The sequence below is a fragment of the Centruroides sculpturatus genome, unplaced genomic scaffold (assembly GCF_000671375.1).
Source record: "Centruroides sculpturatus isolate CEXI.00-Female unplaced genomic scaffold, Cexi_2.0 scaffold341, whole genome shotgun sequence".
NCBI classification, from domain to species: Eukaryota; Metazoa; Arthropoda; class Arachnida; order Scorpiones; family Buthidae; genus Centruroides; species Centruroides sculpturatus.
The window spans coordinates 408,968-422,964 of NW_019384623.1; the positions used below are offsets into that span (position 1 = coordinate 408,968).

Sequence of the window (13,997 nt, forward strand, 5' to 3'; positions counted from 1 at the left end):
AAAAATAAATAAATAAACGACTGGAAACTTTTATGTACAGAATTCGGGTTAAATGTTTATAGGAGCGTCGAGAGGACGCTTTATTTTCTATCTTTTATGTTAAAAACACAACTTCACTAAAGAAGGGAAAACACGGTAATAACTTTTGTGACCGTCGTAAACTGTGGAATCATCGGCGGGAACGGAATGTAGGTCGATGGAGAAAAAGGGCTTTTTCTATTCGGTCGATGGGTAGTTTACCGACTCGACGACCTCGTTACTACGTCCAGTCCGACGCGAGTAATGCTCTCCGACAACTGGTCTTTCTTTTATGGAGGATGCCCCCCGGATCCGGCGTTCAAACTATGAACCAAATACGACTCCTACCGTTAATGCAAACACGCGATTACTTCTACTCTTTCCAATTTCCTTCTGTTTTATAGTCTTTGTTGTAGCTTTCTAGCTGCATCTTAGTCAGGGAACGAAAACTTTTGCCTCTAAACGTGGCACTCCTTAATTCTCTCCTTACGTAAAAAGAAATATAACTCGTTTTCGTTCGACTTACGTAACATATCTCTGCTAAATTTGTAGAAAAGTATGTGTAATTTGTATAATAAAGAACATCGGACATATTTTCCTTATTGTTTCTCCGAGAAAATGGCGTTAAGTTAACGAAAGTGCGATGATTTTGATGTCGTCTTTGACTTGAACTAAACCTTACCTTACGTACTAGGGCCGGATACGACTCTTTCCCATCAGTTTGGTCAGCGTAACAGCGTTTAATTCCGTATTTAGACTTCTCCCTCCTTAAACTTTTTCTTGGCGACATATAAAAATGGTCGTTGGCATAGCGCGTGCAATTTCTATTTTAGGTATTAAACGACGAAAAAAAGCCGACGACGCACCGTCCATATATATTAGAGCGAATAGTTTGTATGCAAATTTATTATAATCTAGCGAAAGGGATGAGACTGTAAATTATTTTTCAGGACAGGTTTTACCGCGTCGTAATGTTAACCGATGGGAAGGGGGGAGTTTTTAACGCCTAGAGACGAAGAATAGCCAATTTTATTTAAATTTGAACTAAAAGATTCTGTTTTTTATTGTAACCGTTCAGTAAACCACTGTTTTTCCCTTTAAGTTATCTACTCTCGTGTTTTTTCCCCTGAGAATTTGCTAACATTTTCGTATTTTATTAGTGGGTAAAGTATTTTTGATATAAACGTATTGATGTCGACTTAATGTTGGAATCGCTTACAAATAGCAAAAGTCACAGTTAGGCTGGTAGGTTGTCTTTTCTTATGTCCGTTTTTTTATTATTTAAAATTCAGGGAGATTTCTACCTTGATTATTTTAATGGAACGAGTTCAAATATTTTACAGAAAACAAACTTCTCGATCCAGTATTTCGAGTTACACGACTGCCGAAGAACCGACTCTTCACGAACACGGACAACCCGCCGCTCCCCAATCACAGGTGAGCGCTCTAAATCCCTAAGAGAAGTATTAAAAGAATTAAACGTATTCGTCCGTAAAGACGTATTTATCAGAAAAATGCGGCATTTTAAGTTAAGAGACCGTCGGAAGAACGCGATTTTTACCGCGCTAATTGTTCTCCCCAGATGGCGCCACCGGCTTCCTACCAAAGACAAGAGCCTCAGAAGACGTCGCCCGTAGCCCAACCCCCGCCACCGGCGGCCATTGCCGCCAGACGGGGTTCGCAGTCGTCGGTGACGGAAATGGTTCGACCGGCGGCGCCCCCGACGCGAGGAGCGAGCGTGGCCGAGGGAGGTGCGCCCAGGAGGGAAGCGTCGCAAGCCAATGGCGAGAAGAGCGTGGAAGATCCCGAAGACACGATGAAGAACCTTCGAAAAACATTCGCCGGTATCTTCGGCGACATGTAACCCGGCGTTGGCCGAACGTTCGAACCTCGTAAAGAATTTCTTAGTTGCGCCAAAGAGTATTTTTTAGGTTCTAAACAAAGGAAGAAGGGGAACGGTGGCGCTCGGCGGTACCCCTCGATCGGCCACTGATTTCCCCCCTTTTAAATACCGTTAGCTCGTTAACGGCTATATATAATATATGGTTTATATTGTTTATAGCGAGAGTACGTAGATTTACGGAGGGAGCATCTAAACGGCGGCCGGCCGACGGGACAGGTAAATTTAACACCAGCAATAAACGCTAGAGATAATTCTCTTTTTTATTTTATTTTATTTTACTTTTTTGTCATTTCTCTGGGTTCGAGTCCTTCGCTAATCCACCAAATTCTGGATCCGGTCGATCTACCGAAGACCTTTTTTTCCTCCTGTTCGAGCTCAGACTGGTGTTTCGGCGCCGATCAAAACTCTTTTTGACTGTCGTGCTCTGTGTCGACCCGAATTCTTCTCTTTTGCCTTTTAACGGATCAATGGCCAGCTGTCAGTCGATGTCACGTCTCTCTTCCCCTTTTTCTACCTCTTTCTAGTGCCATAACTATGTACTATTATATATATATTCGGCTGTGCTCGATGTGCGTGTGTCTCGTCACGGCGACGGACGATACGGAACGGCGACGCGTGGGAGTCGAGAATCACCCTAACGATATTTCTATCGGTCGTTTTTTCTATCCGACGACCTTCGGTCGAGAAGTTTTCATAAAAGCACTTGGTCGAGTAGGCCTAAAACTTTTCTAACGAATGGAAAACATCCGAATCGTAATCTAGATCATCGTTTCATCCGGGACGATTAACCTTCGACAACCTCCGACCCGATTCTCCTTCGCCCGGACGCCGGCGGGTCTCGGTAGCCGCGGCGCGATTCTTCCTTCTTCCCTCGATGTATCGTTCGCACTTACACTACGTATCGAAACCGTGTACGGGAAATAAAACTTTCGCATCTTAATGGAACGACCGCAGAGTCGACCGATACTTCAATTCTCGATGTGTAGAGATTCAGTGATAGACGTCGTAGTCGAGTGCTATCCCATTCGCTGTCCGATGTAGTGTGTCAGGTGTGTCAAATAAAGTGGTTGAAACCTTAACTTCCGTCCCGTCGTATGCTTTCTTTTTACTTCCTTCAACGTTATATCGGGAGACACGCGTTTACCGTTTCGGACCGCCGATTTCTTGCGCTAAATCGACGTCGGTTTCGGTTCTGTTAGGACCCTTGTACGGACGGGCAAGACGAAATTAAGACCAATCGTCTGTATTCGTTGTACGTGTCAAAAGAGACTATTGGCGGAATGAATCGCTCGGTACATTTGGCCTTTAAAAGAGGTTGGGCGCGGAACGTCCTGGACAATTTATCGAAAACGAGGAATAATTCGTCGGAATTCTCGCTTTATAATTTGAATTTTGGCAGATTAAAAAACCAAGAACTTCGAACGAGTGCCAAGAAACGGTTTCGAAGAGCAGAGAAAAAGAATTATCGATAATTTGGAAAATTGCGTTCGCTACTTTCTCAGAGAACGTAATTTTCAAATTATCGAAATTGTTTTTGTTCGGATCGAATAATAAAACATTTTATTTCGACTAATTTGTAAATTTGTTTTCTTTAAAGTGCCATTAAGAGTCGGACACAAACCGCCTTTCGCTCGTTAAACAAACGACCTTTCCACTTTCATTTCGAAAAGTAACCTATCGAATGTTATAAAAGTAATTATCTACTGTTGGCGTCAGAGATAAGGTAGGCCGTATTCTTAATAGTTAAAATAGAACAGTTTTGCACTTATTTATAACTCGAAATTTTCCATCTTTAAGAATACGATCTTCCTCGGGGACATTTTTAATCACGAAAGTATTTTAAAGTTTGTATTACGAAATCCATTTGGTTCTTCGTCGAACGATTGACTTAACGTAACTGTCGGGTCTTCCACGGGCTTTCGAGTGGAACTCGTCTCAGACTAAAGACCAAAAACGTTCGTTGTAATCGGTAACGTGGATAAGAGGAAGGGAGAGAGAATTGGAAGAAGAATTCGGATTTAGTGTCGGAATACATGACCAAACAAACTGCATTGCATTTACCTGGAATCGTTGACACGTGCTCGCCTCCACAAGATTCTCATCTAACTAAGAACAGCAATGCAGTTGTAATTTATTCATGAAGAAATTGAAATTATTACCAGCCAAATATTTACTTACAGATTTAATGAAAAGACGTTTTTCTTTTTATTTCTATTAACATTTAGATGGGAAAAAATAATCGTCTTTTATGGAATTATCATAATAAAAACAAAGCTAACTAACGATTTTTAAATTTTTCACTAATTTTTCGATCCTTAGATAAGTTTATTGATCCTTTAGAAATCCCTAGCGACCGGATTGGAACCCACTTTAGAACTTGCGATCGATAGTGATACTTATGCCTATGAACGGAAGCATTAAAACACTAAATACAGTATTTTAAAATTGAATTCTTTGTGGTCGATGGCTACGTCATAACCTGGTGGGCCATATCGACTAGGTTACGACCTAACCGATATGCCTATCAGTGATCGAGTAAACAAAATCACCGAACACTGATAGTTGGAGGCGAGTTCGTGTCTGGACAATAGGGTGCCTAGCTCCAGTTATAAGAGTAACGACACGAATATGTTGGCAGTATCGTGTGTCACGAACTCGTTCAATAAATGGTCTCAATGAATGCGTTATAACCACGTGATAATCTCACTGTGTTCGTTTTGTTACTCACATAAAGAGACTAGACATATAGGCTGGTATCGTGGAGTATTCCGGGATTTTTTTCAGGCATGCTAATACCTAATTAGGGAAAAATTTCCAATAGAACTGGCCCTTATTTAGCACGCGAGAGGCACTCCCCTAGGCATATCTCTCGTGTGTTGAATTCAATCTTATCCCACCAATATAATACATTCCTTGCCGATATTAGGAATAAGCTAATTTATATACTTCTATTGCTATAGCTTATGGCTGGATTCAGGAACGTGTCGTCACCGAAAAAAGACGATGAATTATCGTTATAAGACACATTAATGACATTTTAAACGTATTCACGAAACGCGCCGTTAACGGAAATGTTACGTTACCATGCCAGTGGAATTTCGTTATTCTTCATTTTAAGATGGCATAACAATACTTAGTTTCTTACGGTTGAAGAGAACGAATCTATCGATCATTTCGGTCTATCCTTTACAGTTGTTTGAACTTATTAGATATTATCGATTACCAAAAGAAGCAAATTTGAGTTTAATCGAGAAGTTCCGTTTGTAACTTAGACTATATAAAAATGACTAAACCAATATAAAACAATGTTGATTATTCCGGTGATTATTTAAAGTAACCACATTTAGAATAACTAGAGTTGTACTGTTCTGTCTAATATCGGACCAAAGTATATTAATTTACATAACGATGACGAATATCGATCGCAATTCCTTTATTTTTATGATTTTTTATGACATTTCATTAAAATAAATGTGTAAATGTCTACATAGAGCTTTATTTGTACAATTTTTTTTTTAAAGTAAATTTTATTGTTAGTTTACTGTAAAGTATTTTCCATATAAAAACATATAAATCAAGTAGTCATAATTAAACTTTCAGCATTGAGGCTTTCAAGAGCTTGAATTAACAATTCAAATTCCTATTTCTTTATTTAATTAACAAATGCCCTTCGTTCTGTCATTGGCACTGCAAAAAAGAATACAAAAATTTACGACGAAAGCAATCATTACAATGACATATTGTAGTTTACAGTGGTAAATGTATGTTTAGCAATTTCTTAAGGCAAAGGATTTCCAAGTTTATAAATATTAAGCAGTAAAGTTAACTAAAATCATAAATTGTATTATTTTACAGTATCGTAATAAGCATAGTTTTAGTTTACTAAAACTAAAACTTGGGTTTGGTCACCCAAATGTAGACCTACGTTTAGTACTAAGACCGAAACTAGCCTATACTAAAACTATGCATATATAAACATCAGAAACGTGACTAAAACCACGCTAGACCTGATTATGCCAGTCGCAATCTTCGAAAAGCAGGCACGATGATTCTAAATAAGATAGATTGAAAGTTAATGTGTTTGGCGTGGCCAGAAAATTTTCTCCTAAATTATGAATTTTAATTTTGATCTTGTCTCGGAAGATGATACATTTAAACGACTTTGTATAAGGTTTCTCGCTTGATTAGTTAATGATATAATTATATAATAGTTATCAAATGGTACTGTACCATACTCATAATGGTAACGTTTGATAACTTTACTATTTGCGACAAAATTCTACACAAAATCAAAAGAGAACTGTTTTTATTCACGTAAATATTGAGTTTAAAATCAAATCAAATTATTATTATGTTTACTTTTTTAAATAAAGGATTAATTTAATGAATAACTAAATTAAACATCCAAAATTCAAATGGAATGAATTGACTGTTCTGGAGCTTTTTGTGAATCAGAAACTGCATTTGGTTCACAGCATGCTCCATAGCAGATCTTACAAGTTAATATGACGAGAGAAATATTCATCAAGATTGCCAAGTTAGAGACGTTTTCATGGTAGATTAGAATAATCTAACATAATCTTAAAATAGCGCCCCCCCCAAAAAAATGCATGAAGTGATGTTGGGTGAGCGAAATGCCATTCGAACGGGAATAAAGGTTAATTAATCACATTTTTGTTTTTAGTAAAATGATGCTACAGAAGCTACCGCATAGTACGAACAGGGCGGTAGCTTCTGCGGCATCATTTTACAGTGAGATGGTTCTGTAAGTGTGATGGTGTTCGGTCTTGCATATAAATAAACGACGATTTATATGAGGTATGCAAAATTGAATTGTGGTAACGGAACACTTTGCTCACGTCTGATGGATTTCCTCAAGAAAATAAAATAAAATAAATTATTGTGACACCGTTATAATGTTCGACTGCAATTTTTAATTATATTTTAATTTAAATTAATAAAACTTTTAAAGATGAATCCGAGACTGTGATTACTTTTTCTGTATGATGATGCGAGAAAATATACGTTGTGAATATTGTACACTTTAGAGGGTCCAACAATACATTACTGATCTCAGTTTATCATGAGGAGCAATTCTATACCGAGTTCATCGCTCTATATATGGAGTAAAAAATTTGAATTTAAATCGTGTAACTTCCGGTTAAGATCGAAAATTTGTACAGTTAATCGGAGCCTCCGACCCCTAAGCTTTCCACATCTGCTCTCGATTTTCATCTATCTAACTCCGTTCTCGAGATTAAGGAAAGACTGACGGACGGGTGACAGTGGGAATTTATAGGTCTACATTTTTTTTTTCAAATTGCAGTCCAATAACTAATGCTATTCAGATATCAACTTGTTAAAGGGCTCAACAAAACTAAGTGACTTTAGAAGAATGAAATGAAATATGCTGTATAGTTCTGGGAGCTTCTATATCCAAATTCGATGGTTTTGGACAGTGACGTTGACTCTGTGAGTTACCCAATCTTCCGCATTTATAGAAAACAGATTCCTTGGCTCCATTGTTATAATTATCGTTACAATGAGTTAAGGTAAAACTGGTTACGTTTAATAAGCATACAATTGCTGTTGCAAATTTCTCAAATAACAAAGGCTTTGCGTGCGTCATAATACATTAGGATTAGTCTTTTCATCAAGTCAAGTTTATTGATCTTTTATAGATATTTTATCTTTGTCCATTACAATATTCGATTATGGACTGTGGAAGACACTCTAAGTTTAACCTACTTTTTGATGGCTATCATAGGTCTACAACTTTTTCAAATTTGAAAAAGTTGTAGGATCTATAAATTCCCACTGACCTCAGTCCGTCTGTCTTTAATTAATCTCAAGAAGAGAGAGATAGATGAAAGACGAGACCATATACGGAAATCTTAGAGGCAGGCGGCTCCGATTAACTATATACGAATTTCCGATGCAAAGAGGAAGTCACTTTATTTCAATTCAAAGTTTTCCCCTGAAAGGTGTTAGATAGATGACCGGCATGACTATATTGCTGAAGGAAAAGTATGATATCTAGGGTCAAGTCACTTCTAATTTGAGCTGGAGAGCGTAGTCTATACAGTATTTTAAATTAAATGAATTAAAAATATGATTAACAATTGCAGCTCGGCATTGTGACGATAATATAATTAATTGCTCGTTTGTAATGCCAAAGTAACGATTATTCTTCTGAAGTTCTTGGACTGAGAATGTTTCGTTCATTTGAATTTTGTAGCAGATAGACCGTTTCTTAATTATCAACTCAACGGCACTAAGAAGTGAAAATACTGTATTACAAAAGAGCACCCGCGAAATTTTTCAATTGAGATATTCCATTGACTTCAACCATCGAAATTTTCGATTCGATCTTATGATTGTTATTTTCTTTTTATTGGATTATTTAAAAAGTTCTTTTAGCTTTAGTGCAACAAGACACTTTTTTCAATCTTACATAAATTTAAAGGTTAAAACGATTAAAATGCAAGCCTCCGACTAAAATAGAAATCTTTAAATTCAGAAATAAATAATTGAACTGGAATAAATTATCAAATTTAGTATGGGAAATAATCGACAAATAATAAAGCTATAATAGATTGGGGACTATTTTCTCCTTTCTTGTTTTCCTTCTTCAAAATATTGCGCTAATAAATACACTATTTTATTTTGTATGTACTGTACATGTAGCCTATAAATAGTTTACTAATTGGAGAATTTCGCTAAATTGCTCTAAAAACAAAAATGACAAAAAGGCGGTTCTCGTTTAACAATTAGGCTATATTTTAATCTCTCTTAAACGTTATATTGAAGTGCGTACTATGCTAATGTTTTGCTAGTTTCGATGTTATAATTATATTGTGTTTTGTCGTGATTTCGTTTTCATAGCAGTAACGAAACTATATAAAAGGTTAGATGCGATATTTGGTAAAGCGGCTTTAATACAAGCCAGTGGTAGTAGTATATTTCATTTAAAACGGACTATGTCATTGGTTTGCTTGTTCATAGTCGTTCTACTAAGCAGCGCGACCGTTGGCACCGTTAATTAATGTACAGTATCTGCAAGTACTGTACTTTAGCCAAAATAACTATTGGCCAGTTTTCGTGCCCCACGAGAACTTAGCAATCTCTTCGTCCGAACGTTGTCCGCTCTATAATTAACGAGAAGCTTTAGGTAGGCTATCATTTGTTTCTTCGTATAAGTTACATCTTACGTCTCGTCGCTAAGTGTGGATTATCTGTCTTTCTAGCAACGGATAGCAGCACGTTTCAAGTTTTAATTTGTTTTTGGTCTTGATCGTTTGTCGAAAATGGTGCAGGCATTGAGGGTTAGTCGCTGCTAGATCGATGCACCACGCAACTACCGGTAAAAGTGTTTATTTTAATTTTGATTGTCTATGTAAAACTCAATTTAATCTCTACTTTGTTTATATTAAAATATTTGCTTTTAATTTTAATTGCGTTATGTTGGGTTAAAAACGCAAATATTATAAATCATCTCAAATCTGAATTAGCTTATATTTACATATTTAAAAAGTAATTTAATCACAGTCAAGTTTAATTTTAAGAGTTTGTCTTATATCCTTGTGTAGAAATTTATTGTTACATCAATTATCATACTATAAATACGCGTAAATTACACGACTTTCACCAAAAAACTAATAGATTTTACAAAAACAATTAAAGGTTCAAAAACGTTTAAGCGAAAAAGATATAAAGTTGAAGAGTAATAGAATATCAGCGTGCATCTAGATCGATAATAAGTTTTAAATAGGTTTTGTAACTGGAAAATATATTTATTTTTATTCCTAAATTTTATTACAGTTACATAAATAAAAATCTAATAAAACAACAACAATGAAATAAAAATCACGTTTCTATTTTTATAGCCTTTTTGGTAATCAAAATCAAATATTATTTTATTTTTGACTTGTATTTTCGATAGTTAACAAGAAAGATTTCTTAGTAATCGTTGTTTTATTTTATTTCGTGTATAATTTTTAATTTCTTCTTACTGAATTATTTGTCAATTGTTGCTCTAAATAAAGGAAAAACTTATATAAGGTCTATCTCAAAAATTTTGGTAACTTTTAAATAAAAACTAAGTTTTATTTTTTTTAATTATAACGTTTTAGAACAATTATTTTGAACTGTTCAAAATCACAAATTTACAGAAAATTATAATAATTAAATACCAGTAATAAAATTGCTGTGACAAAAATTGAGGTCATTTTCACTTTTATATTTCTTTTGGAATATCTAAATTTTGAAAGAATGGACTATTCGAAGATTAATCGTTACGAACATTCTTCAATTTCTGATCCAATCAGTTTTAAATTTGAAATAAATTTATTATTGTTTGTTGAGATTATTTTGTATTTTAATAAAATTTTAATGATTTTAATAAAATCCGTAGTTTTTTGACATTTTCTTGTCGCGAATTTTACTGGTTACTTTAGAGTACTCATAGAGTGCTCTACTTACTCTTTAATGACAAATTTACCTTGACGTATTTCGTCCTCTTTCCACTCGATTCTCATTGGGAATAAAATACGGCTGTAAATATTTATGTATCAGTAATATATCTCATCTTCTCGTTTTTATTGTAAATATTCATTCTTATTTTTATAAATGATTCTAAATATTATACGAAAAATTTGACTTTCTAAATTACATTTTAAATAAATAAATAAAGCATAAATAAAGAAATAACCACACACAAGATATAGTCTAGAGATCAAGCGTTTGCAATTTGTATCCAATTATGATTTTATTACTGATGTGGTCAGTTAACGTTTATATTACAGTGAAAATATGTCTATTCTTCATAAAATTATTGCACTTTATTTCTTTCCTCCCGAAATTCGTTAGAAAACGTACGTAATATGCATATTAAAGGGACAGCAGTGTCAAATTTCGTTTCTTTGTTTGAATTTTTAAAAGTAAAATATTTTTTTTATAACCTACAAATACGACTGAGATTTGCCAATGATTCTTTCTACATAGAACTCTGAGCTTAATTTGGTTATCCTGGGGCCGTATTCTGGTCACCATCTCTGGTCCCTCGTCTCTCACAAGCCAGTCGCTGATTGGCTAATCATTTGGATTAGCCAATCAGTGACCAGCTTGTGAGAGACCAGAGACCAGAGACGGTGGCCAGAATACGATATTTACGTAACACATTTGTTGAAAGAAATTAAAACCTTCCGAAAATCTTTGCTAAAGAAAAAAATATGAGTTAGGTAACGTAATTTCAAATCCGATAGGATAAAAATTGTTAAATTCGACGTTTACAACAGTTTTACAATTTATGTTGAAATGTTAAAAAATGAAATAGAATGATTTTGAATCACTGCTGCGACAAGAACAGCTTTTGATTTTTAAATTTTGTGTAATGTCTTACAAAATCTTTTCGATACTATTTCTTCAACAGATGAAGAATAAATTTAAAACATTTCTGAGATCAGTTGTTATAAGAAAATATTTAGATTAAGAGCAGTAAAATTAATAAATAATTACTTTATTCTGTGCATGTAAATAATATCTACCGAAGTAACAATAAGAAATGCTCGACTTTTCGAGTGAAAAAATAATTAGGTACTGTACTGTAGGCCTACATCGGAAAAAAAATCGAAGATTTTAATTAAGTACCCATTATTCGTTTCTCCTTAAGTAACGTTCTCTTTAAATCTTTTAAATACAAATTTCGCTCCACACTATTCTTTCAAATACCAAATTCGTAAAAATATTCAATTTTCTATGAAACGTTACATATAGCCTACTAAACCGCAATGAGATAAGGGCATTATAAAGTCGGCATTAAAATGTATTTTTTATTTTTCGAGGACGAGTTATTATCAAATTGATCCTTGGAAACTGATCCGAGTTTAAAATGCTCACGTGTTAAAAATTTTAACATCTTCCGAACATTAAAAAATTGTAGACCCTATATTTTACGCATTTAAATTAGGAAAATTCAGGTTTGAGTCTAAATTCATTTGAGAAAGAATTATCGCTTACATTTTATTCTTTTAATAAAACTAACCGTAATGTTAATTGTAAAATTACTTAGATGCAAATACAATAAAAATCGTTTCTATTGTCTCAATATCTTTGTTATTTTAAATAGATCTTAATTTTTATTTCATATCAATTTGTCGCTTCGTAAATCCTGTTTTACTCGTTACTGAGCTCACTCAATTTCGGACAGTTATTATATTTATTTTCCAATTGTAATATATAATTTTATGTTCATGTATACATATTCAATATATGATTAAAATATATATACACATTTAATATTTAACACAGCCATTTAATATTTTAAAATACCAATAATTGCTTTGGCGATTCGGTATGTCAATAAAAATTCTTTGCCCACGTTCGCTTTTAAGTTATGTATTTTGTAATAGTAGCGATAATTTCTAAGTTTCTGAAAAAAAAAACTTTAGGAGCACCTAAATCTAAGAAAACTGAATATCTGTTTTTTAATAGTTTATTTTTATGTTGTAAAAATATGTAAATAAGTAAATAAAATAAGCAATTATTGGGCTGCAATCTGAACAAATTGGAGACCTATAAATTTCCACTGTCGTTCGTCCGTCTGTTTGTCTGTTCTGTCTATCTTTAATCTCAAGAACGGATGAAAGACGAGATCAGATATGGAAACCCCAGGGGTAGGAGACCCCGATTAACTATATATGAACTTCCAATGCAAATCGGAAGTCATGTTATTTTAATTCAAAAATTTTTCCCTGAAAGGTGTTAGATAGATGACCGGCACGACTCTATTGTTAAAGGAAAAGTACGCTGTACAGGGGCAAGCCATTACTATTAATAATTTGAGGTGGAGAGCATGATACAATTAGCATGATTCACAATTTAAATATATTTTAAATTAAATAAATTAAAAATATGGTTAAAAATTGCGGACTGGCATTGTGACGATAAATAATTGCTCGAAGTATTTAAATTTTTTATTGTTATCGAAGATAATTCAATTTGTATCGATATTATAAAAAAATATAATCTTTTTAATCACAGTTTGGCTTCATAAGCTTGCTTTTTATCCTTGTGATTAAATTGTTGTATTAGTTGTATTATAAATAAATTACACAGTTTATCCAAAAAGTTAACAGATTTTCTAAAAATAACTAAAGGTGAAAAAAATTTAAGCTAAAAAGATGAAATTGAAGAGTAATAAGATATCAATAGGCATCTAGATCGATAAAAATGTTAAATAGGTTCGAAACTGAAGAGTAAATTTATTTTTATTTTCAGTTTTAAAAATTTTTGGTAATCAAATCAGACATTAATTCATCTAGATCAAATTTTTAAGTTGTAGCATTTTCGATAGTTAGCTCAGAACTTTCTTGTTTTCTTATCAAATCTATCGCTCTTGAACAAAAAACATCCTGAAACACCTGGAGTGTTCTTGGTGGAGACTGACGGAATGCAAATCTTCTCCCAAGAGCATCTCTCACATGTTCTATGGGAAGTCCGGAGCTCTTACTATCCATTTCATGCGACAATATCTTCACAGCCAAGTCCTTGACAAACGCAGCCCTATGTGCGTAAGCATTAATGTCCATGAAAATAAAATCTGTATCCATTGTATCTCGGAAAACTCTCTCATGGAGTTGCAAAATCTCGTCTCTATATATTCTTGCAGTAATGGCAACTCTTCCAAAAAAGTCTAGCAAGAGTTGTGTAACTTTCCCGGAAAAAATTTAAAATTGTGTGTGGCACCATCTATTATGATACTTTAATTTATAAATTTTTTATATTGTTAATAATTATAAAATGCTTAAATGTCAAAAAGCTTAATTTTTAGGATAGAGATGAGTTTTATAAGAAAAAATTGCAAATGTAATAACGAGTAAACATTAAGTCCGACCCTGCTCGATTTACGACACATGACCCCATTCTATCTTTCCACCTCTTGATCTTTAACCACCAAAATGTAATAGCATCAATATCCCTAATACACAAAACCCCACTGCAAAATTTCAGAAATTTACGACAAAAGGCACAGGAGTTATTAAGTTTCAAAATGGGTGAAGAAAATCGTGCCCCAAAC

At 34.0% G+C, this 13,997-nt stretch overlaps 1 protein-coding gene across 1 annotated transcript in view; it reads left to right on the forward strand.

Moving 5' to 3' along the window:
* LOC111625547 (synapsin-like) overlaps positions 1 to 3,118 on the forward strand; it is a gene marked incomplete at its 5' end in the record, with an annotated part of 47,062 nt that extends 43,944 nt beyond the window's left edge. The window contains 2 exons of the mRNA XM_023368711.1: positions 1,362 to 1,455; positions 1,601 to 3,118. Of these exons, the coding sequence (XP_023224479.1) occupies positions 1,362 to 1,455; positions 1,601 to 1,882 (376 nt within the window). The remainder of the gene's footprint in view (positions 1 to 1,361; positions 1,456 to 1,600) is intronic.
* Positions 3,119 to 13,997: the final 10,879 nt, after the last annotated feature.